The following is a 24,620-nucleotide window of genomic DNA, read 5'->3' as shown; positions in this document are numbered from 1 at the left end:
AAAGATAACGAATATGTGCAAATATGTGCGGTTCGATAAGCAAATGCCTTTTGCATTGTCGTTCATCCACATATAGAGTGGTATTTCCCCCATTTCCCAAAACGTTTTTGCAATCATACTCTAGCAACTCGCGCCATTCGATTCAAAACTCTCAAATACTGCCTACAAAACATTCTTATTGCAAGGAGCTAAACCTGTAGACTGTAGAGTCAAAGAGACACGTCGATGTCGCAATCTTTTATAAAAGAAACACCTCAACTGTGGAAAATTGGTTTTCGTGTGGGTAGAGGAATGTTTAAATCACCTGTCGCTTTTTCGACGGAATAACCAGAAAAACAAGTTTTTTTTTTTAAATTACCCCCAAGACTCAGTTTAAATGATCGGTTCCGCCGCTATATCATCAATGAATCAATAACCGTATTAAGGGTGTAGTAGAAACGGAATGTCCATAAGAGGTCATATAAATTTTCGGTTATAATGTTTTGTCTTGAAAGAATAAAGGGAAAAAAGTGTGTAGGTAGTGAGATAGTTTTTGAAACTTATATAATGCACAGACTTTCTGGAATTTGTATTTATTGACTAAACAATGAACGAATGAACTCAAACATAATTTCCATTTGAAATAACACGTATACGTCGTCAGTGAACGTACCAATATATGTAGTAATGCAACATGTACACATAGGGAAGCATAATCTTTTCGAAAAGAAAAAAATGTTTTCTGTTGAAAAATATTGACGATGTGAATCATTATACGTTGCCATGGAAAAAGAATTTGCGAATCACAATGGATGTGGAATGCCATGCTCCATTATCCATTATCATTTATTCTACGATTTGGAATTTTGTTGAAAAGAAAAATTAGATTCCAAAATGTACGTGACTTGGTTACGCATACGAAAAGGATATGTGTCTAACTAACGTTTGGAATTCGTCTAAAACTGCGTGATTATTGACTTACATCCGGAGGTGAACATTTAATTTTAGAAGATGTTTGATGGCTTATTTATACTGGAAAGAACGTTTTTTTTTTTGGATCGATCCATTAGTCATTGTCCATGTTATTGTCAGAACTTTCCCGGAACTCATTACTATTTTATGAAAGTCTAACTTTTGAACTTACATACCGCTAAATGAACAGATAATTATGTTGAGGAATAGTACATTAGTTACCAATAAGACAAATGCTGGAAATGGTACTTCTTGTGTGAAATTTACCGATCGAGGCGTAGCCGATCCGTTTCCATCATTTGCCTTATTTCCAAGTAAGGTATTTTATTCGAAAACTTGAGGTAAAGTCGGTAAAGTATTAGCTCCGTGAAGTAAAGTTGACTTTATCTCACGTTTTTGAATAAAATAATTTCATTTTAGGTGAGAGACGGTAAATAAAAATTGGTTTTGAAATCTACCAGAAGCAGCCACAGAACATATATGTATCGGTTATTACTTATTTAGCTGTGTACTGCTGCTACAACTTATTTCTGAAATATAATTTGGATTTAACTGTACCTACTACACGTAACAGATGAAAATAATATATTTACGTGTTAGCTGCATATATAATACACAAATGTGCATAACCCTATCTACACACCAATCGAACACAAACCACATTTTATTTAGGGATATTTATATTTTCAGATATTGAAAGCAATAAATTTTTTTTTCTTCGATATTTTTACACTGTTTGGTGTATTCCAGACAGACCTCTTTCGAAATCAGATGCAATTTTATAAAATTAAACGAAACGAAACATATGCGTTTTCCGAGTCTTTCCAATTTGAGAAATAATAAAAAAAAATCGTTGAACTGGCGTTCGATACTTTGTCTGTAAATATAGACTTGGTGTTGAAGAAGTTATTTAAAAAATAATAATTGTAATCGGAACGGATTTTAACCAATGCAACTAACTGGAAACTGCATTGAAAACAATATACCAACTGTTCTAAGATGATAAGCTATTTGAATTTGAATGAGTGTCAGATTTAACAGTTGTCGTAACTAGTTTGTAATTGATTCCAGTTGTTATTGTTCGAAGCAGTTGAAAAAAATTGGAACTTTTCTATTTAAACGTTGTCTTTCAGTAAGTAGATTGGCTTTGGTTTAATCGACTAGTCACAATTTCTTGCAGTTATAAAAACAAACACTTTGACTGGCCGCAGAGACTTTTACTTGCGAAATACGATGTCAAAATATTTGCTGCACTTTTGTTTCTTCCTATTGAAGTTCATGATCGTAGTTAAAAATTATGCTTCCAACGCAACAAGTTCAGGAAAGGATCAGTCTATACATTTGACGGGCAAGGAAAAAATGTGGTAACCTCCTTACCGGGAAATATTTTCGCCAAAAATTTGGTTACCGGGAAATCAAACCATCGCCATACAAACCACCGGGAAATGCATGGGCCGGGATGTCAGTTTGACGCTTTTGTTACAGTGAAATTTTGATTCAGTTACCGAGAAGCAATGAAGGAAACATTGTTTTCATGCCCACCATTTGACACTGTACGGTAAGACTGAGAACAGTTTAAATTTGATTCGTGTAAAACTAACTCAATCGCCAAACTATGTGGACAGTAGATCGAATTTAGTTGGGTTTGTAGTATATGCATGTTCGATGATTCATTCGATTGATAAAATATCGATTATTTCCTTATAATCGATTCGAAAAATCAAAATCAAATGAATGCTTCATCGATAATCGATGATCGGTAAATATCGAAATAACTCGATGAATATTGACTGATCATTTGATTATTAGTCGAAATTTATCGATCATTGATCAAGCATACGATTGATATTGTATCGATTATTTGGAGATTTTATCATTGATTGATGATATTTTTCGGTGAAGATCCCTAACACTATTATCAATGTCTTTACAAGGCGATTGAATTAATTTTCATGACCTGACCTTGACCTGTTCCGACAAGACGTATGTAGAAACAATTTTCTAACTTGAAACTCATAAGAACCGTTCAAAAAACCATTGAAAATTCCGTTGCATTTCGAATCCGATTACGAAATTTGCCATGAAAAGTGGCGCCAGCAGAAAAGACACGGCCACACAGTTTCTGTTGCATCTTACTAGTTGGAACTTCGTATAGATCTTTAACAATCCTATATGACTCCGTAGTATTTGTAGCCTACGAGCTTCTCTTTAAGCAATTACTTTAAATGTGAGCCTTTCAACAACAATTTCCGACCCATCACCCATCGTTTACCGAATGTCACATAACACTTTCATAATTTCATTAATATTTCAGTGGAAATTACTTCACATCCCACATCGAAATTGATTAAACCCCAAAATAACTAATCATTCACTACTATATATACCGAAAATTATGAAAATGATAAAATTGGAGTCTACGAAGTTTCGAAACGGTTCGTCACTTGATGGTATATAATGTATGGTTGAACTTTGATTTGTAAACATTAGTGCCGCTATCATTATGCACTCGCGTGAGAATTCTCTCTGTGATTGGAGTACATACATCATCATCAACATTGTTTTGTTTTTTACCGCGGAAACGGTTCAAGGAAAAATTCAATGCATACAAATGCGGCTTTCATTCAATAAATTGTTCGAGAAATGTTGTTTGGTTAAAGAAGGACTTATGCTTCGCAAGTCAGAAGTTTATATATAACTTCTGAGTTGCATAGCATTTATATATATGAAACACACACAAAAAATGGGAATGAAATGTAAACAATGTATTGCGTATCACAGTTGCTGGTATGTTGTTATTTGCATGTTCGCTACTTTTTTAACATAAAATGTACTGCTGTACAGAGCATCATAAATTATGTATAATAATGCACTGTAATGCGATTATATGTCTGGCTTTCTTAACCAATAAAATGAGGGAGAAAAATTGTAGAACCGTGACCACGAACCACAGTGAGATATTTAAATATTTTATTAACACGAACAGCACGGCTGGATCCCCGATATATATATGTGTATGCTCTAATTATGATTATATGTATGGTTCGATAGAAAATGAGAGCTATGGAGCAGTTAATTGAATAATAATGGAAAAGCATGGCCGATGGGAAATACCGAAGTGTTATTACTCTCCTATCTACTGTGTGTGTGTGTGTAGCATCAACCGGAATCGTAATTTATTGGTGTGAATTTATTGTAATAGATCTAATTGACAGATTCATTGATAAAACGTCATTTTTCCGTTTGGTTTCAACATGTACTCATTCACAGACGGCACAGTCTTCTTATCGGATCTAGTATTTTATTTTATCAAAGTATTTTAAAAAAATGATCTCGAATCTTTTACTTCATTCCTTTGCATCAATTTATTTTCCTGTGTTTTAGATAAGTTTAATAGACATCATCATAAATATGAGCGTTGTGCTCCTGCTAATGTAGCCCTGCATATCAGGGGACATATATAACATTATACAAAGTAAACTATTTTGCATGAATCACTTTAACTTCGGATCAAAAGACGTAGGTGACTCGATAATTATATTAATGATGTGCTCACCGTCTGTAAAAAGTGAACAACTTTGACGGAATTTTAACAAAATAAATATTTTCCTGCAATTACTCACGAAACGCGCTCTTCCTTCAAATACCAAATGTGTGGTTCTTGAACTATAAAAACAAAGAAAACCTACAACTTAAAAGAGATACGCTAATGGTAAACAAATTTAAATCGACAATATTCCACTATCTCTTTTCTGTCCAATATCATTTTACAATATCATTAGCTCATCTTGCTGTCAGCAACGTTTAAACCTACCTACATTAAAAAGTATACTCTACTTCCATATACGTATTACTGCAATAACAATATGATTTACCATGTGCTGGATCATACATAAATACATAAAAGAAGTCAAAGTCAAGTTACTACTTACTCGCCAAGAAAGTCAATGAAAAGAACAAAAGATTACCAAAGTCAGCGAAAAAAAATTGTATTTCTCTAACATATTGAGCGTGAACCCGTCATGAACTAACAACTAACATCAACACTATAACTTTAATAATTTTTGATTGTATATAACGTATCCACACTGTTTGTATAGAGGTAAAGCACACAGTAAATACAAAATCTTTTTAATCTTTTTCGGAAGAAAAATTGACTAGAACTACCACCGAATGTCGTCAATGATTGTTTTGTGTCATTTGCGGATCTTTAATAAACGGCGTATTGCTATACAATGAATGCGATTGAATCGTCTACTTCTTTTGTTTAAGATAGAGCTTTGTGTTAGATATCCAATCTGGTACTTCATTAGTTTAATTATATGTATTTCACTAAGAGAAGACTAGCCAAAGATCATCTTTATTTTCTTTTCGCTGTTGTTGTCAATATAACAGATGTTCGCGGTGAAAAGACAATGCTACACAGAACAATGCTCAAACATAATTAAGAACATTAGTTTAAATAAATGAATCTATGTCTATTGTGAAATAACAATGGAATTTTAGATTTCCAGATCACGCTAATTTAATGGTAAGCTTACTGTGAATTGCGAATTATCTCCAGACGACATCATACTGTCATCTGTAGTCGACAGCAGCAATCTGGATATTGAGATCTTTCTTTGCATAACATAAGTTTTAATAGTTATGGCGTCAATCTCTAGACGAAAATTTGAACAAAAGAAGTAATAGATTTAGTGATAACATGATGATACTTGCTCTTGCTCTGAAAGAGTTAGCTGTATGAACAAAACCTCCCAGCAAGACAGTTTGGTATTTTGTTGTCTTGCGGTCAGAAAATACGAAAAACAGAGATTTTGTTTACACGGTAATAAGTCGTTTCCTGACCGCAAGACAACAATAGAACATTACTGTACATTGCTTGGACATTTTTTGTTGAGGGATATAGGAAGGTATTTCGAGCACAGGCGAGGAATACATCTCAAATGCCTTAACAAAAAATTTCCCAGCAAGACAGAAAATGTGAAAAACCGGTTTTGAACGAGACAGTAATTACACATGTTCTATCCGCAAGACAACAAAATAAAGTACTTAAAACAATTTGTTAGGAACGAATCATAGAACTTAGTGACATATCTCTGGCCAAGACATTCCACGACTTTTTACCATGAAGCCATGATGGCTCATTTTCGGCCAAACGGAGAAAAATGTAGATCTGGTTGTGTTCTACATTTTTCTCCATTTGACCAAAAATGAGCCATCATGGTTTCATGGTAAAAAACCGATTTGGAGAATGTCTTGGCCAGAAATGTGTCACTAAGTTTTATGATTCTTTATCTTTTCCTTGTGTAATTGTTCCCCTTGCCTTGCCTTGTGTACAGACGTAAAATGAAACTTAATTTCGACTTTCGACTTTCGCTAGAATTTTTTTAGCAAAATATCTCGATGGGAAATGATTTTTCAATTTATTTATGGGCACATCAAATGCAACGTTTAAAGGACTTCTTCCTCCACAATTGAGTAATGAAATGATAATATCGTTTTGCCATTTTTACTGAATGTTGTCCATTCGTAAACGTCTAGTTGGTTCAAATTTCTCAACTCGCCTAATGCTAAGCAAAACTCAAAATGACCGAATCAAAGCTCTCGAATTGGAACTACATAAAATAGAAACAGAATTACTAATTCAAATGCGACTTTCCGTCTTAAGTACCATAACGAAACACTCTAACAAAAATCCTTCAACAAGAACAAATCATTTTGAACTTCTCAAGTGCCGATTGTTTGGTGCAGCAAAAGGGTACGAAACAAAACAACGAATTTTGGCCGTATTTGTTTGTAATTTGGAGGAAAAAAAATCATTTATGATGAACAATGTAGTTGAATATATGGTGTGTATGTCAGACAGTTGGAGTATATTTATACAAAAAGCAATATGTCTAAATAACATCAGGCAAAGACTTCGTAAGATATATCGGGTACGGTCATTTCAAAATAAATAAAGAAAAAGAATTTAAATAGAACAAAAGGGAAATCGTTTTAAAGTAGACAAAAAATGTTCCGAGTTACAACTGGTCCCATTAAGAATATATACTTAGCAATTAAATACGTCCATTGCACGACCGTCCAGTACACCCAACAACGGTTCACATTAAATAAATTAAAAATGTTAATTGAACAAAAATTTACCATATTTCAGTCGATCATTAATTAAATCCTCAATTAGCTGCGGACACTCCGTTTCGATCGCATAACAAAATTCTTTGAACTTTTCAAAACCATTGCGGGACACAAAATCAATTAGCAGCGAACACTTTTTCTCACAATCACATTCATTTTTCACCAATTCCTCGTCACTTCCATTCAAAATATTTTTATTAACCAAAACCGGCACCAATTTCGATTCATTTAGTTCACGAATTATTTGGATGCGATGTCGTGATAGTAGACAATGGACTTCTTCTTCTTCACTAGCCATTTATACAAATAACACGACACACGACGCTCTTTACCAACTAACAAACGTAAACTAACTTATGCGGATAGTAAAAGTATGAAGAGCCCATATACGTTCGTTTTTGTGATGAAGTTGGTGTATGAATGAAAACATTAGCCATAGACGGCCCGTATTAGGAGGGGTGATCATTATTGGTGTATACATTGTATTTTATCGGATGTCGAAGAACTTGCACGGTCATTTGCCAGTTTTTTGTTATTTTGATAAATGACTCACATCAAGATAGAATAGATGTGGTAACTATGACTACATGAACAAACAACGCTGGATTTTTGTGTTTTTATAATGCTCTCAATGAGATAGGCTCTCTCAGAGAGCATTGGCTGTTGATCAAAGGAATTACGCTCGGGGGTAAATCTGATTTCGAATTAATTCGATGGCAAATCAATTTTTAAAATCGATGATCTCACTATATAGCGACAGAATGTTCTGCTTTTTCTTCAAAAAAAAAGCATCACTATCGCTGCACTGCACTGGAATGGTAATGCACACATAGAGAAGAAAAAAACAAACTTCATTTCTCTTCCTCTTATTCCTATTCTTAGTCAAAAATGTTATGTTATGGTATTGTTACCTAGGTTTAATGAGACTTTTTTCCATCTCGCCTTAGTATTCGTGTTTTCCACTAAAAACTACAATGTAAACATCGTTATACTTATGTACATGTGTGTTATTTGACTCACGTAACACGAGGAACCAAAGCGTATTTTAAGAGGAATAGAAAAAAATGCTGGTTCATGAAACAACGCCGACCGATTCAAAAATTTGACTTTACAAATGAGTCGGGTTCTCCCAAATTAAACCGTTTAAAGGCGTCTTTGTCATATCTGTTGTATACGGCACGGAGTAGAGTAAGGCACCGCTTTCCGTATTATTTAGGTGAAATATATTCGGCTTCTTCAAGAGATGAGAATACCTCTAGTGCCCTGAAAACTATCTCTATCTGAGCACAGTAGAAAATTTTTGTTCAAAGAGCAATTTAGTAGGGTAAAGGCAAGACAACTAGCAGGCCTTTATTTACAGAGCTCGGAGCTCATCAACAAGACATTTACCGGTAGATCCCCAGATATCAACACATAATCCCTGTACTCCTTTCCCAGTGGCATCGATAAACACATCCAACTCATCAACTCATCTAGTGTCTGTCAGGCCACTATGTGGTTTTAGTGTTGAAGACGCTCAAAGAAAGAACTTCAATGGTACTGTATGTTATCCATTACATCGGTTAGGGAATTCCTTCCGGATTTGGATCCATAATTCGAAAATGAAATAACTCACTGGTTTGTAAGCATTTGCTGAACATATAAAAAAATTTATTCAAGCAAAAATAACAAAGGCAACAGAATTTAGGTATAATGCGACAGTCTTGGTATAATCATTCCGTCCGAAATAAAGGCAGAGCATTTTTGTTCCAATTCTCATTCCATCGAAGCATTTGAAATTGGCGTAAATTTTGCTGGAAAATCTCTTTGATGTTCACCAGGGAAATATTTTTGGGATATTCGTGGAACCAGCTGACCAATTGTTCGGCTAATTCCTTTTCATTTTCAAAGACGAATCCATTCTTCTCGTGCTGAACCAGTTCGTCGAGACTGAAAAATAAAAATTGGTTGAATTGTACCCCGCCTCATGCTTCCCATACTCCACTGTCACTTACCATTTGAAATTGATTGCACAGACTGGTAGGCCACAACCAAACATATCAACGACTTTCATTGGTAGATCTAGTCCACTCGAGCTCCAATGCAAACATACACCCAAATCGGCACTGGCCAACAACTTTGGATAATCGTCACTTTCCAACCATGGCGTCAGAATGGAGACTTTCGTCCAAGATTTCTTCGAAATGAGCTCTAGGTAATGCTCCTTTTGCGGTCCTTTGCCCGTGATGACACAAACAAGTTTCGGATAATGCGATGAACTGCTTGCAGTGACATCGTACCCTACAGACGAGATTAGTGTCCTAAGATGTGCCAAAGAAATTTACATTGCAAAGTCAAATTACTCTCAAGCGCTCGCAATAGAATTCCGAAATCTTCGTCCGGTGTCCAGCTTGTGCTTGAAATCAGAAGAGCAGGTCGATCTGGTCGCAGCACAACATCACCGGTTTGTAATTTTTGAGTAAATACAGTTGATTCTGCCACTGGTGGATCGGTATGCGCATCCACTGATGCGAATATGGAGTACTCTTCTGCTAGTTTCTTAAACAATTCATGTTTCTCTATCACTGGGATGGGTTTAAAGGCAGGTGACGGACGATCATATAGCACTGTAGCTCTGAAACATCGAGTAAACAGTTGGATGAACTAAATGCAAACATTGTTTGATGTTCAGGGCTTACGATATATCCCAATTCTCTTTCAAATCCACCTTCATTGCATTGGTGACGCACAAATTGGCCCAGCTTTTCTGTCCGAATTTTCGTTCAATCCATTTAGCCAATTTTACAATTGGACTCGTTGGCGACGATCCGAGTGCTAGTATGGTGTGTGTATAGTTGTGCCAGTCGATAATAAATTTGCTTCTCACCAACAGACAGTAAAAGTAACAAACGAATAGTGTTGGAATCGCTGGCGGATTCTGACACAACACAAACTGTGGACGTCGAATGCTAAACAGTGCAATCAGCAGACTCAAAATTTGCCAAAATGTTTTGAAAACGTATTTCAGTCCAGTGGGCAGATTCAGGTCTGGGAACGGTGTTAGATTGTGGATCTTTGTGTTCGGATCTTGTGCGATTTCTCGCAGCGGAGCACTTTCAACGTAACCGATCAAGTCGATGTTGTAATTGTGTTGAATTAAACTTTTCACGTGATATTGCATCCGAGGGCTTCGTCCGATGTCGCCCAAAACAATAACACAAACATTTTTCGGTCTGTTTATCGACATTTCTTTTTTTGGATGTTGAACCTTTTTTATCTTTCTCCTTTGGGGTTATGTTTTTTGTTTGTTTACGTGTGAAAGTGGCAGTGCTGCCATCAATCGATAAATATGGCACTGGGACCGTTTTTGTACGTTTTTTACCCATTGAAGAATATGGAAACTTTCGTTGGCTTGCTCTCAACAATTGTTTACTACAGTATTACCAGTATTACCTACAGGAACGAAGGCAACTGGCATCCAAATTTGAACCGTTAAGTGGATATTCCATATAAAAAGAAGCTTCTATGTTCAATGTTCATGGTGGCGCAACTGTCATCGTTATTAACTCAGAGGTGTTCTTTCCTGTTCTTTCTGGCCCTGGATCATTAGTATACTCTTTGCATCACGTTTGACGACTCGCGTTGGAATGAAAATATTTTGCTGAGTAATTAGCATCTGGAGGAGTGTATACACATCGTTTGGAAACAAAACGAATCAAATTCTTTTACACTCGGCAAATCATGAAAACACTGAATATCACGCGTTAAAATTTATCGGAAACCACACTGTTTTAGTTCTCTCTCAGCAGACCTTGCAAACAGGTCTAGGAAACCAGGCGATGTTTTACTTAATGGTGGAGTTTGTTTATGTTATTCGTCAAAGAGAGAAATTTGATACGAAGGCGGAGCCTACTCTCCGTATCACCGAGTAGCGTGATGCACATCGAACGATCACCTCGTTCGGCTTTATATTGCGTATTTTCGGTTTCGTTTCTTCTATAAATTCAAGTTCAAGCTTGAACGGTGTGTATTATATTTGGTTTTGTTGTTTGTGTATTTCATGGTGTGATTAGTGTAAAATTGTGTGCATCACAGGATTGAAACCACTCAATCACAGTATATGTGTGAATTCGTATATCGAGAGAATAATTTTTGCGTATACTGTAATTTAGTGGTTTCAATCCGAGTGATGCAAATAACTATTGCTTGGTATGGTAGTTAGTATAATTTCCTAGACACATCAACATCTCTCTCATTAACAACGTTGTCTGTTGTGGTCGGTTGTCAATGAATATTAACGTTTGAAATGTCAGCAGTTAATGTTTGAAATATCAGATCTGTTGACGTTTGAAATGTCAAACCTTGTGTAACACTTTGTCTTCGTTGATAATTTTTCTTTACGCCTTACGCGTATGCACTACGGGTATCTTGTAAGTGGCAGGGTGTTAAACCGATAGAGTGTTGACATCGTACCAGTGACAGTCATCCATTTGTCCAAACTTTTTTTTTCTGAACGTTCCCGAGCTGTGACTTTGACTTTTGCAACAAGAAAAAAAAATCAGTTTCTACACCAAAGTCTTACATGTCAAACTGAATTAGTTTCATTAAAAATCGAATATTTTTGTAAAAGTTTAATCAATTAAACATTACGGCAATCGCCAGCACCAATAAAATGGCACCAAAAGAAAGAAATGTGGCGATGATGGGCGCACGATCTGTGGGTTAGTTTCTTTTCTGCGAAATGTAAAAAAAAAACTTTTTTGTGTATACAATTGTGAACAACGCAATTGAGTTAATCGTAAAATGAGTGACACGAACAATGAACTAACTAACTAAAAACAAAACGTTTTCTAGGTAAATCATCGCTCAGCATTCAATTTGTTGAAGGACAATTCGTCGATTCGTATGATCCGACGATTGAGAACAGTAAGTCATTTTTGAAAATTTTAATCTTCTTTAACCATAGTCTTCTTGCGAATGAATGGCTGAAGTTTTCGTGCGCAGCTTATTAGGAAAAAAAATTTTGCTCAACAAATTGCTGGTCCCTTCATATTTGCATTCATATTTTAGTTTTACTACGCAAATGGCCTAACAATGAGTAAAGACCTATAGGTATTGGACTAACACTTTAGATAAACAAACTTTGCACGTTCATATGAATCGATGAAATTTACAACGGAGATTCATGTCCTCGACCTTTGTTTCTTTCAGGAACTGATTATCAGCTGATGATTTTATTTATTCAAATTTTTTATTTTTTTATTGATATAAATTACGTGTAGAGAATGTGGCAATGGTTAGTTTAGTATATTGCCAGCACTAAATCCAGGTGTCGCCCTCGCATACTCTTACCTACCTAGTGTTACGAGATCTTTTAGTCAGTGTAACAATTTGGGATGCCTTTGACGTGTTACACTTGTTGTATCAGCGAATACCAAAAATTTGTATTACTCATACTCATTTACCAAAAAAAAATTCCAGATGGCTTCCCTTTCTTATCTTACTTTTATGTTTCTATACGAAATATTGCAGCGGTACGTCGCAGACTCTAAATTTCCAAAGCAAAACATTTTAATTTCGTACCAACTACGCTAGTCAGCCGTAGAACCAGGGCCAATTTTTGGTAAATTTCTTTGGAAAATTTACCGAGGGGTGAACCACTCTCAAATAATCAGATAATCCAAATAATCTAAATAATCAACTTGTCATTTAGCAAATACCATCCAAATGTCCAGTTTTGAGGCCACATCCATAATATGACGAACAAATGAATAATGACAAGTTTTTAAGCGTGCTCCGAGAAGTTATATACGTCAAAATACGTCAAAAAATTGAAAAATCAAGTTTCGTGTCATTATTGACCTGAGCTTTGCCTCTTATCAACAAACTTTACACGAAAACAGGACTTTTAGACTTTTTATCACTTCTTATGTAAATTTTGAAATATTTTTTGGTGATTATTCGGGTACAAATAATAACCAAATAATCACCAAATAATCACGAAATAATCCAAATAATTACCAAATAATCACGAAATAATCCAAATAATCCTTCGAAGAAAATGGTGGTTCACCCCTCGAAATTTACCGAACTTTTCTGAACTTTACGGAAATTCGTCAACATTCCTTTTGGTAAATTTTGATAACTTACTGTTGAAAAATCTCTAAATGACCGCCTTTTTCAAAATTTCTTATTTCTTTTACTTCTCTCATTTCTCTATATTCGTTATGGAGAAATTGGAGAAATAAGAGACTTAGAAAAAGACGGTCATTTAGAGAGATAACTTTTGGTAAATTTTTCCAAATATATTTATCAAAAATAGGCCCTGCGGTAGAACCGTAATTCGACTAATTTTGAACTCTGATTCGAAAAGTATGACATAGTGAACTGAAAAGAAGTTTGCATCACATGAAAGCTTTTGTGCCTTTTGTTTCTATTTTTGGCTTTAGGATATCTCGAAAGATTCAGAGGTTCAGAGACTGTTCTATTGTTTGACTTCGTAATTATCTTGATTTGGACTGGTTGATCGCGTTACTTAACAGATTTTTATACGATTTTACTACTTACGTGTTTCGTTCTATGTATTTTTCCACGTCTCGCGATTAGTCCAAATTTGGTGCAACAACCTAAAATAGGCTAATCCAAGAGTTGCCTTGGAATCAGGAGAAGGAGGAGGAGTTCTCGCAATGTGTTTGCTTCTAAAGCATTGCTTCATCCAATTTTACAGTCTGAGATTAGTCACGTTTTCGCGTACGTAATTTGTTAATAACCCCAAAGAGACTTGTTTCTGTATTTTAGTTCAGCATTAAAATTCAGTTTGTTTCTTTATTTCAACAGGGCCGTAGCTAATAATGGCCTAAGCTGTGCTGAGCCCGCCCTTCGATTTCGAAAAGAGACTAACTTTCATCTGTTTTTCTTTCATTATTCCAAACAAACAAAAATTCCGGCCCTTAGCCAGCCCTGATGATCTGGTCTGGCTGCGAGCATTTCCTAATACATTTGTCGAACGATTGTAATTTCGGTAATTAATTGAAGAAAAAAAATTCAATAAAAACTTTGCTAAACTGAGCCATTTGCCCGCCCACTATCTTCAATATGCAGACATACCAGCAATTGAATGTAGGCTCAATCCAATATTAAATCGAGTTTAAAGTGCGTGATTCGAGCAACAAATTATTCAACTTTTTTTTCATGATTCATTCGATCGTCATTGAATTGTTCTTGCATTTTGTGCAATTAAAACATTTTTTTTTCATCATCCGATTTCTGTTTACGTCTGGACTTCGATTATCTTTTTTATTAGCGAATCGTTTACTGATTTGCGTGTACGCATTCAATGTCATTGACTCAACTGGATAACAAAAATGTTAATTTGTGTATTTTTACAGCATTCACAAAAATCACCCGTGTCAACGCAACAGACTATGAAGTGAAATTGGTTGACACTGCCGGTCAGGATATGTACAGCATATTTCCCGCTCAGTACAGTATGGATTTTCATGGCTACGTTTTAGTATATTCCATAACTAGCAGCGAATCATTCGAAGTGGTACAAATCATATACGAGAAACTGTTGGACGTAATGGGAAAACCAAAGTAAGAGAATCATGTGTGGAGTGGTACAAGTCGTTGTAATAATTTTATGCGTACGGTAAATGTAGTGTTCCAGTGGTTCTGGTTGGCAATAAAACTGACTTGCATCAAGAACGAGCTATTTCGACCGAAGAGGGCAAACGATTGGCTGAATCATGGAAGGCATCATTTCTGGAAACGTCTGCTAAGCAAAATGAGGTGAGTGGCGTGACACCCAATTGGGAATGGGGAATTTGATGTTATAAGATTTGTCGGTTCTAATTCTGAAATTTTTGTTCTTCCATCAATTACACAGTCAGTAGCTGATATATTCCATTCACTCTTAGTACTAATTGAAAAGGAGAACGGTAATAATCCGCAGGAGAAGAGCAATTGTACAATTTCCTGAGCACAGATACGAACGCACGACAAGACCTCAATGCAACTGAAAGCAGTATATTTTTCAATTAATTTTTTTTTATGTTGAAAGTGTACTCTCTACCTGATCTATATACACTCTAACAAAGTAAATTAAGTGAGCGAGTCCAGCAAAAAAAATTTCTATGAAAAAAAAAATTATTATTTTTTCTTTGCAATAATTTTCCCGTTAGAAAATGTAGTAAAAATCTAAATATCAATGTCAATGAGAATCATAAAATATGTAAACCGTATGTACAGTTGTGTTCAGTATGTCTAAATGATTTCCTTCTTAAGTTAACGTCTAATAAAAACAAATTATTTTAATCTTCTCAAACCAACAACCGATGTCGCCTTTAATATCAGATCGACAGTCTTCAATTTACAACACTAAACAAAATCTTACTACTCTATTCACTTAAAACCTAATTACCAGTACTCTATCACTAGATTATGAAAACGATGTATAGATCTGGTTGGTGATCCTTTACATCTTTCTCATTTCGCTTAAATTACCAATAAGCTACCCGAATCACTAATCAGATGAGTCTCATCTGACTCCTAAAGCATTGAGTGTTATGCTATCAACGTAGGTGAAATTTTGGTGTAGTAACAAAAGCTTGTGAGCTTTACTTTAAAATCCGTGGATTTTTTGAAACTATCCCGACGCAGCCGGTCGATCAGACTGTCCCAACGCAACCAGGTTGGCCTTTTGACCCATTTCAGGTCAGGAGGTTTGAAGTCAGATCTAGGTTAATCTGTAACTTTTCAGATTAACCGGAAATTGACTTCAACCCGACCTATACTTGACAATCCTCACACAGTTTTATTCACTGTTCACATTTTAAGAGCCATGAACTTTTCCACAAAAATTTTTGATTTTCAACCGCACCATTTGGTCCTATGGAACCTTCTTATGAAAGTGGCAGCCATTCAATATTCCGAAGATACAAAACTTTATTTCATTCAATATTCCTCATATGGAAGTGGCAACGCCCGGTTTTTTAACCATACGCTTTTGCAACGGACTAAATGCAAAACTAGAACTCACCCACATCGCGAGGCTATTAGACTAAAAACCATTTTCAAGCATAGGGTAAATGAATGAAATAGAAAACTTAACAGAGCAGATGCCCCTCCCTTACCCAAAGGATCACGTGATGTGAATTTAATTTAATGAAGCAAAGCCATCATCAGTTGTTTCCATTGATCCCTTCCCAAGACAGTTCCCTTCAGTTGAACTTCCATCTGGCCTGCATGCAGACTACTGAATGAGTGGTGGTGGAGAAACGATTTGGACTGCCATCGGTAGGGATTGGAATTCTGATAGCAATGGTAAAATAAATCAGTCCCATGAGTGCAGGGGAAGTTGGCGGACATTTGTTGAAGTTTTGAAATAACGATTTTCGGATGTTCAACTCCGCGGGGATTCTTGGAAAATATATTGTGTATTTAGTCATACAGACAGAGGGTCATGCCTGCTGATAATTTCAATAGAGAAACTTTTGAAAAAAAAAACTGTTCGAGCGCTCCACAACGCAGGACTAAACGTAGAACTAAACGTAGATAAACTTGAACTAAATGGACCTGATCAGAGCACTAGTCCTGTAAAGAGTGTGGTGAATTCACTGGAATATTCTCGACAACCAAATGCGACTAAGTTTTTCATCTCAACTTATGAACGTTTACCGAAGGTTTCCAGTCAGGAAAACATTATTCAAATAGGTAGGTTAAGGACCAATGCTCCTCGAGCAACCTCATTTGGAACTGGTACATTTTCAATGATAATCTCAAAAAATCCACAATTGTTTTTAACGCTTGCTTTCCAAGCTTTCCGGAATTTTAGTTGTATTTTTGGTCAAAACATAGGCCGAAAACACACGAGCAATGTTGCATTGCTGAGCTCGACAATTCTGCTACATTGTCCATTGTGCTTAAGCAATGCTACAAATAGGATTACAATGGAAAACACAGCATAATTGTCGACCTCAGCAATGCGTGATTGTTCATGTGTTTTCGGCTTTAGGTTTGTATCGAAGTTTAGAAATCTTTGGCTGAAGGTTCAAGTTTTTAACTAACAAAAATTCACCTACTTTGCTACAACACAATACACTATATGCTCTTTCAGCTGCAACTTACTTCTAGGTTCAATACAATCTAGGTTTCAATCCTAATTGTACTCCATTTTCCGATCTTAAAATCAACTCCATCACTGGAATGGGCTCTTCACCGACAGGCAACAGTTCATAAGATCTAAGTATCTTTGATATGGAACTCTTTAGTTCCAGCATTGCAAATTTTTGTCCCTGGAAGGTTACTGAGTAAAAAAAATTCATTTTTCGGTTTGATTTTGATAAAATTCTTACAATGCAATTTCTCGAGCCAGCCGAGAATGGAGTGTACGAGAAAAAGCTGTCCATCGCATTGTCACTCATAAACCGGTCTGGATTAAACTGTAACGGATTCGGATGCAGCTTCGGATCTCTGAACATTAAGAAGAAGTTAATCGTAAATGTTGAGTTAGCCGGTACAATTCGGCCGTCGTGTAATTGTAAATCTTCTTCTATTTTTCGACCAATTATGGGAACAGGCGGGAAAATTCGCAATGCTTCCTTAATTACCATGTCTAAGTACTTTAGATCTTGAAGTTTTCTGAAAATGTCGGTATTGTAGCACAAAATGGAAACGTTTGGTTGATGTGTATATAGTCGAACCTGTATGTAGCTTTTTCGGTCTTACTACCGAAAACATCTTGAATTTCGGCAAAAATTTTATTCTGAACATCCGGGTGCCTTGATATCAAATACAACGTGAAACATATTCCAGACGTTGTGGTATCGTGTCCCTGAATTTAGGTCGGATAATATATGAACCCCAAAACTCACATTTATTTAGCATAATCAACTCACCTCAAACGTAAAAGTGTCCACCTCTTCTCGAATATCTTCATTGGACAAGGACTTACCGTCGACGGTTGTCGATTGCAATAAAATATCTAAGAGTGCCTGTTTACCACCTAGTTCCATTCGATCGGATTTTTCATTTGATTCCAATTCTTGAATCAACTGAGCCCTTCTTCGGTTGATTATGTTTTTCGTGAACAAATGCAGCCGTTTTATAACGGCGTCCTGCTTTATTCGCATTTCCCTAGCAAATAAATTAAAGAGGAAGTCGTTTCGCTGCCAGATTGTTGCGAGTCTGGTCGAGATGATTCTTGTGAGTCTGCGGCAAGTGAAAATAGTATTTACTGAGGAGCACATAGGACTTTACTCAAGATAATTATCGAGTCTTTTAAATCTGTTAAAACTTTTACAGACAGCAAACACATCAACTATCGAATCTATTACTTCAATATTCTCAAAAGATTGACTTCCAATCTTTTACTTTGTTTTTTAGACATCAAATTTACTGTAGTCATTAATTATAAGAGACGATATCCGTCTGTAACAGCTTGAAATATACTTTTCAAGGCATAGCCGAAAGTCATCGCCTTATTTGTCATCACTTTTGATAACAGATGACACGAGGTATTTTGGAACCTAACAATTTTACTTACTCGTGTACAGCTTTAACATAAGAAGATTCAGCATCCGTTTGGGCATTAAGTTTTATCCCCATTGCAGTTTCTTCGTGTAAAATGTTGAGATAAGAAATTACGAGAGATTATTCAAGCAAACTATGTCAGTCTTACCGCACACCACATCCAATGCCATCAATGATATATAATTCGTAACATCAAATGCGTCTCCGTGTTCATGCTTCTTGAGATTATTTAGTAATATTTCACTTTGTGCGTCAAAGATAACGCAAAATTCTTCCAAAATTTTGAAATGAAACGCTGGCGTTATTATCTTACTGTAAATGGCAAAGGTTCACCAAATAAATTCATACATTTTGGAGCTATAATGTTCAGTATATTACCGACGACTATGCCATTTTTGGCCAGCACTCAACAGTAGACCAGTTCCGAGCCATGGCACGAGAAAGTCATACAAGCTGCTCTTTTCAAGGAACTTTGTACTGTTGCTGAAAACAATTTCACAGACTTTCGGATCGGTAACAACGAACGCCAGTCGTGTTCCCATCCATATTCTGTATATTGAACCATATTCGTCGGATGCGTTTTGGAAATATGTGAGCACCTCTGGAGAAATTAATTATAAATTCAATTACCAGGTCAGGGTCCAATCGAATGGAAACACTCTTATCTCTACACCCACATATAATACTGACCTTTTGGTGTCCTTTTTTTGAATATCAAAGTATTTCCTAAAATCGGAACCTCTGTTGGGCCAGTGAATTGTTTAGCTAAACGATATTTTCGTGCATTTTTTAATCGATACAAAAAGTACAGAATTGTGATCATGAGCAGCACAATATACAACATCATCGTGAAGCGAATTATTATCTCACATTCGAATAGCAATTATTCAGTAAATTGTTAACAGGTCGTTTAATTGAGACTAGCCAGTAAAACTCTATCATCTACCGATTTTAGATCAAAATACACAACCAACTACACGGTTTGATGATGAGCTACACAGGTGATTTATACAACTAACATATCAGGTAGCTGTGTATAGAATGTTGTTGGAGAATCTAGTAAAATTAAGAGAACGTGAAAGAGATGTTGAATTGTGTGAATTGTTCACTGAGAAAACTTGTTTTTACTGAGTTGGGTACAGAGAAATTAAATTATTATTGCTCCGTATTACGATTTATCTGGTATGTTATCAGGGAGCAATTTTCGATAATGAATTAATATGTAAGCTGCGCATATGCCAACAGTAACAGACGGTAGTATGGGTATTACGTTATGCCTTGTAATTGTTTCTTGTTTTAATTAATAATATTTGTATAATGAGAGATTACGATCATCTATTCTGTAATGCTCCACTCCATTTAGAAACGGCTGAATCATCTGTTATCGACTGACAGCAGTGGTCCAAAATGAGCAATTTTTAGCCTTTATGGCGGAATACATGTCAGAACGAATGACGTAAAAGATTGGGCGATATTGTCAACAAATGGAACAATTAATTCAATCGGGATGCGTAAGCCATTTCTGAAATGGGAATCCAATATGAAAATGCACCCATCATGTCCCGAATGAATGAATATTTAACGGACAGAAATTTTTATTTTTTTTCTGGAGTACCACCAACAAGTACCAACAATATAAGATTATGCATCTCTTTCCAAAATTGTTATCGAGACGTGTGGGTATTGCTGGTCGAAGGCCATAATGACCACACTTCAAGATAACAATTTTGGCAAGAGGTGCGTAATACACTTTTTTATCTGCCGTGATCATACATACCGTGATAAACGAAAATGCTCTACAGGGATAACTGGGAAATTATTGTTCTAGGCAGATAAAGATAGTAAAAATAAAGTCGACTCATTTTGCATTTGTCGTCTCGTGATAAAGGTTATCTGAGCATTCCGACAGAAATGTTTTGATTTTTTTAATACTTATTTCTACATTGTAAATATTGTGATATTTTGGAGATTTTAACTGTTTAACTTATGATCGGTTGTAATTGATAACGTAAACTATTGCTTACAAAAAAAACTATTTTAGTCAGTGAGAAATAAAGACACACTCAGAGGAATCAGGTTTCTAAAAACCGATCTTTTTGTTCCGGTCAAATCGAACTTTTTTTCGACCGTGCGTGAGAAATTTTTTATTTTATCACCTCTTGTTTCTACCAAGGAGTGAACAAAAGTTTTTTACTTCTTTGCAACTATGTTTTGGTTTTGGAAATGGTGAAACAAGTCAATGTGTTTGTTTCGAGGGGTAACTCACTTCTAGATTAAATGGATTAAATGGATTAAATGGATTAAATGGATTAAATGGATTAAATGGATTTAATGGATTAAATGGAATAAAAATTGGATTAAATGGATTAAATAGGAAAAAAGTTCATTTTACCAAATACTGTAAAAGTCTTAAAAATTGTTGATTTTGATCGAACCACGTACTACAACTCATACTACAATGTTAAAAAGCGAAAAAATCCACTTTTAGGAGTTTTTGGTGTAAAGTGGATTAAATGGATTAAATGGATTAAATAAATTTAATACCATTTTTCACAAAAAAATTTTTCCTATACCTCACGAGTACTTAAACGAGCTGATGATCGTGCAAATCTATTTTTCGCAATTACTTTACAAATTTTTCAGGTCGGTAGCCTAATTATTTCGGTAAAACTAAAATTTTTTTTTTGGATTAAATGGATTAAATGGATTAAATGGATTTAATGGATTTAATGGATTAAATGGATTAAATGGAAGTGCGTCACCCCTCGGTTTGTTTCCTGGATAAAAACGGTTTTTTACGCCACCGATTACCAACTTTAGAATTTTTGTACATTTCCTATTTTCTCCCCTTGGTAAACAAATAACCATTGTTGGTGATGATCATTGTAATAATTTTTGAAACAAGAAACCTCCAGACAACGAAGTGACTCATTGTACATACATGTCTGTTCTTACAAAGTCGAATCCTCTTTCAATATTAATAGTGTTTCCAAACTGCACTGTACATGAATGAATTTTGTTAATAAAAATGTTGACCAATAGTGAATAATCAGGTCAGTAAAACTATAATTTGATATTATAGTCGTCTCTGAAAGAGGTTAATTTCGATCTCTTATTAACAAAGTCTCAAAATAATTTCCTAGCAACAGGTGGGACTTGTCTTCATCGAGCTGCTCTTTTTATATGCTGTGTGTGTGACGAGTGTAATCGAGTTAAAATACTCAATCATCATCATTCATCATCAAATTCAAAATTCTATCGTGATGGATCTCATTTAACTCAATCGGGACGCGTCAGCAAAAGTAATTTTAGTGTACGACAAAATTGATTGTAGGCTGTAGAATTCCTAATAGCCGACGGAAGGCTATTGAAAAGAGTCGGACCGGAATACTGTAGGCACCGTCTGCCGTAATTTGATGAGACTTTGGGTTTCTTGTGCAAATAAAAATATCTAGTCTTATAACAGTTAAGGTTACTCAAGAACCTAAGCGAGTGATGCTTCAATCCAATGATCGAAAGATATTGCGATTGCAACAATAATAATAATTGACTTCATTAGGATGAATTTATTGCTAGTCTTTGCTTTATTTTGAACAGCAAAAAAGTTAATGTTTTCCAATCGATGAGGATCCACGCTTTTATATCCATCAATCTGATATACTGAAGCTGTAATGAGGTTAAAAGGTTAGTTTAAGTATTGACTTGACCTGAAAAAACAACATTTCAGTGTTGAGGTAGTAGAAATAATGTTCATAAGGTTCCCATTTCTAGATGCAAACATCGGTAAAACAATTCTAAAAATAACTGGAATATTTATTGAAATTAAAAAGTCTCAATATTCAGTTACGTGTCAATGACATTAATTGGAGGTTGAACCACATTAGTTCCACATGTGCAAGGTTGCGGTGGTTGCTAGGAATCTCGCGCGAGATTCCTACGTTTATATAGTGAAAAATGGAATCTCGCGCCGCGCGAAATTCCTACTCTAGAGTGGTAATTTCGCGCCCATACATTTTTCGATTTTTTTTGGTGTTAGCGCGAATTATGGAATTCGGTGCGAATTTGATTTATGATGGTTTTAGGCAAAGTAAAAGTTGGAAATGGGTGCGAACTCAGTTTAGAACATTTTTAGAGGAACTGAAGTTGGAAATGGGTGCGAACTCGGCTTAGAACATTTTTAAATGAAGTAATAGTTGGAAATGGGTGCGAACTCGGCTTAGAACATTTTTAAAGGAAGTAAAAGTTGGAAATGGGTGCGAACTCAGTTTAGAACATTTTTAGAGGAACTGAAAGTTGGAAATGGGTGCGAACTCGGCTTAGAACATTTTTAAATGAAGTAATAGTTGGAAATGGGTGCGAACTCGGCTTAGAACATTTTTAAAGGAAGTAAAAGTTGGAAATGGGTGCGAACTCGATTTAGAGTATTTTTAAAGGAACTGAAAGATGGAAATGGGTGCGAACTCGATTTAGAACATGTTTAAATGAACAGAAAGTTGGAAATGGGTGCGAACTCGATTTAGAACATTTTTAAAGGAACTGAAAGTTGAAAGTTGAAAGTTGAAAGTTTGTTAACATTTCGTATAAGGAATATTCACTTAGTCTTTGTTAACATTTAGTAAAAGGAAAATTCCCTCAGTCTTTGTTAACATTTCGTAAAAGGAAAATCTCCTCAGTCTTTGTTAACATTTTGTAGAAGGAAAATTCCCTCAACTTTCAGTTCCTCTAAAAATGTTTTAAATCGAGTTCGCACCAATTTCCAACTTTCAGTTCCTCTAAAAATGTTCTAAATCGAGTTCGCACCCATTTCCAACTTTCAGTTCCTTTTAAAATGCTCTAAATCGAGTTCGCACCAATTTCCAACTTTCAGTTCCTTTAGAAATGTTCTAAATCGAGTTCGCACCCATTTCCATCTTTCAGTTGCCTAAAACCATCATAAATCAAATTCGCACCGAATTCCATAATTCGCACCAACACCAAAAAATCGAAAAATGTATGGGCGCGAAATTACCACTCTAGAGTAGGAATTTCGCACGGCGCGAGATTCCCCAACACCGTTGCGGTAGCGACGCTAATCGTTAGCGTCGCTAAACACTTCGCTAAAGCTCATAGAAAAACGTCACTAATTATTTGTCTATTTCCCCCAAAAAATGAATATTCTTTTGATATGAAGATCACCTTTCAGCTACCTATATTGAGACGGAGTTATTTACTACTCAAGAGCTGTAATTAAACAGATGAAATTATTTTCTTTCGGTCGAAAAAATTCATTACTCCAAATCAACTGATCTCTCACTCCGTTCAATTGTCTTAATTCCCTTGACTGAAAGTCAGGGTCTTAGACCAGAAAATACCGAAAAATGTGGGTAACAAAAAGGTTTACTGTGATTGAAATTGTATGAAATGCTATGAAAAACGTTAAATGTGGGTAACAAAAAATCGTTGAAGGCACGATAACTTGAGTAATTTTTAACCAATTTGGATGATTCTTTTTTTTAAATACGTGGAATTAAAATCCCGAGGCTAAGTTCGAAGATGGGCTATGTAGGACTAAGGATCTGGAAGCTATCCGGGAAAAACGGGATTTTATACTGTTGATCATAGCATCAATTAAAAAAGATTACTTTGATGAAATTTGATTTTGTTTGGTAGTGTGGGTAAATCATATAAGTTTGTTTTCGACGTGCATGAAACTAGTAGGAAGAATAATTTCATCATTCGATGCCCATCTTCTAACGTGTAAACATCTCTTGCTAACAACTTGATAGTTGACTATTAAATTTGATAGTTGACTAACAACTTGATAGTTGACTATCAAATTTGATAGTTGACTAACAACTTGATAGTTGACTATCACATTTGATAGTTGACTATCACATTTGATAGTTGACTAACAACTTGATAGTAGACTATCACATTTGATAGTTGACTATCACATTTGATAGTTGACTATCACATTTGATAGTTGACTATCACATTTGATAGTTGACTATCACATTTGATAGTTGACTATCACATTT

At 35.4% G+C, this 24,620-nt stretch overlaps 4 protein-coding genes across 9 annotated transcripts in view; 1 reads left to right on the top strand and 3 right to left on the bottom strand.

Annotated features, from left to right (window-relative positions):
- The window catches only part of LOC119078021 (tight junction protein ZO-1), a 41,924-nt gene extending 34,483 nt beyond the window's left edge, over nt 1-7,441 (bottom strand). For 3 of the 6 annotated variants that reach the window (XM_037185413.1, XM_037185414.1, XM_037185417.1), the window contains exon 1: nt 7,102-7,441. In XM_037185413.1, the coding sequence (XP_037041308.1) occupies nt 7,102-7,390 (289 nt within the window). In that variant the 5' untranslated portion in view covers nt 7,391-7,441. The remainder of the gene's footprint in view (nt 1-7,101) is intronic. The other 3 variants (XM_037185424.1, XM_037185415.1, XM_037185425.1) reach the window with 1 other exon arrangement.
- A 1,279-nt stretch (nt 7,442-8,720) lies between these two features.
- LOC119078029 (chitobiosyldiphosphodolichol beta-mannosyltransferase) lies at nt 8,721-10,423 on the bottom strand. The gene is made up of 4 exons (XM_037185441.1): nt 9,771-10,423; nt 9,435-9,706; nt 9,087-9,372; nt 8,721-9,021 (listed from the first exon to the last, which is right to left on the bottom strand). Exons 1-4 carry the CDS (start codon nt 10,316-10,318, stop codon nt 8,805-8,807), a joined length of 1,323 nt encoding a protein of 440 aa, XP_037041336.1. The 5' UTR covers nt 10,319-10,423; the 3' UTR covers nt 8,721-8,804.
- A 1,138-nt stretch (nt 10,424-11,561) lies between these two features.
- LOC119078031 (GTP-binding protein Rheb homolog) lies at nt 11,562-15,401 on the top strand. Its single transcript, XM_037185444.1, has 5 exons — nt 11,562-11,792; nt 11,926-11,997; nt 14,460-14,667; nt 14,733-14,862; nt 14,960-15,401. The coding sequence occupies exons 1-5, from the start codon at nt 11,744-11,746 to the stop codon at nt 15,050-15,052; spliced, it is 552 nt and encodes a 183-aa protein (XP_037041339.1). The 5' UTR covers nt 11,562-11,743; the 3' UTR covers nt 15,053-15,401.
- A 1,320-nt stretch (nt 15,402-16,721) lies between these two features.
- On the bottom strand, nt 16,722-19,730 carry LOC119078025 (cytochrome P450 4d2-like). Its single transcript, XM_037185435.1, has 8 exons — nt 19,294-19,730; nt 18,982-19,204; nt 18,752-18,915; nt 18,617-18,686; nt 17,970-18,282; nt 17,775-17,905; nt 17,427-17,712; nt 16,722-17,366 (listed from the first exon to the last, which is right to left on the bottom strand). The coding sequence occupies exons 1-8, from the start codon at nt 19,448-19,450 to the stop codon at nt 17,208-17,210; spliced, it is 1,503 nt and encodes a 500-aa protein (XP_037041330.1). The 5' UTR covers nt 19,451-19,730; the 3' UTR covers nt 16,722-17,207.
- Between the last annotated feature and the right edge of the window lie 4,890 nt (nt 19,731-24,620).

The sequence above is a fragment of the Bradysia coprophila genome, unplaced genomic scaffold, assembly GCF_014529535.1.
Source record: "Bradysia coprophila strain Holo2 unplaced genomic scaffold, BU_Bcop_v1 contig_24, whole genome shotgun sequence".
In the NCBI taxonomy this organism is placed as follows: Eukaryota; Metazoa; Arthropoda; class Insecta; order Diptera; family Sciaridae; genus Bradysia; species Bradysia coprophila.
The sequence above is the reverse complement of the archived record's forward strand: the minus strand, read 5'-3'. Positions and strand labels throughout refer to the sequence as shown.

Bases quoted from the DNA above. Each gene is read 5' to 3' on its own strand.
- LOC119078031 (XM_037185444.1), top strand. From the start codon at position 11,744: ATGGCACCAAAAGAAAGAAATGTGGCGATGATGGGCGCACGATCTGTG. The intron at 11,793-11,925 runs GTTAGTTTCTTT...AACGTTTTCTAG, and splicing joins GATGGGCGCACGATCTGTGG to GTAAATCATCGCTCAGCATT. The intron at 11,998-14,459 runs GTAAGTCATTTT...GTATTTTTACAG, and splicing joins TGATCCGACGATTGAGAACA to CATTCACAAAAATCACCCGT.
- LOC119078029 (XM_037185441.1), bottom strand. From the start codon at position 10,318: ATGTCGATAAACAGACCGAAAAATGTTTGTGTTATTGTTTTGGGCGAC. The intron at 9,373-9,434 runs GTAATTTGACTT...TCTCGTCTGTAG, and splicing joins TCTATTGCGAGCGCTTGAGA to GGTACGATGTCACTGCAAGC. The intron at 9,022-9,086 runs GTAAGTGACAGT...TTTATTTTTCAG, and splicing joins TGTGCAATCAATTTCAAATG to TCTCGACGAACTGGTTCAGC.
- LOC119078025 (XM_037185435.1), bottom strand. From the start codon at position 19,450: ATGATGTTGTATATTGTGCTGCTCATGATCACAATTCTGTACTTTTTG. The intron at 19,205-19,293 runs GTCAGTATTATA...TAATTTCTCCAG, and splicing joins CAAAAAAAGGACACCAAAAG to AGGTGCTCACATATTTCCAA. The intron at 18,916-18,981 runs GTAATATACTGA...TGCCATTTACAG, and splicing joins CAAAAATGGCATAGTCGTCG to TAAGATAATAACGCCAGCGT.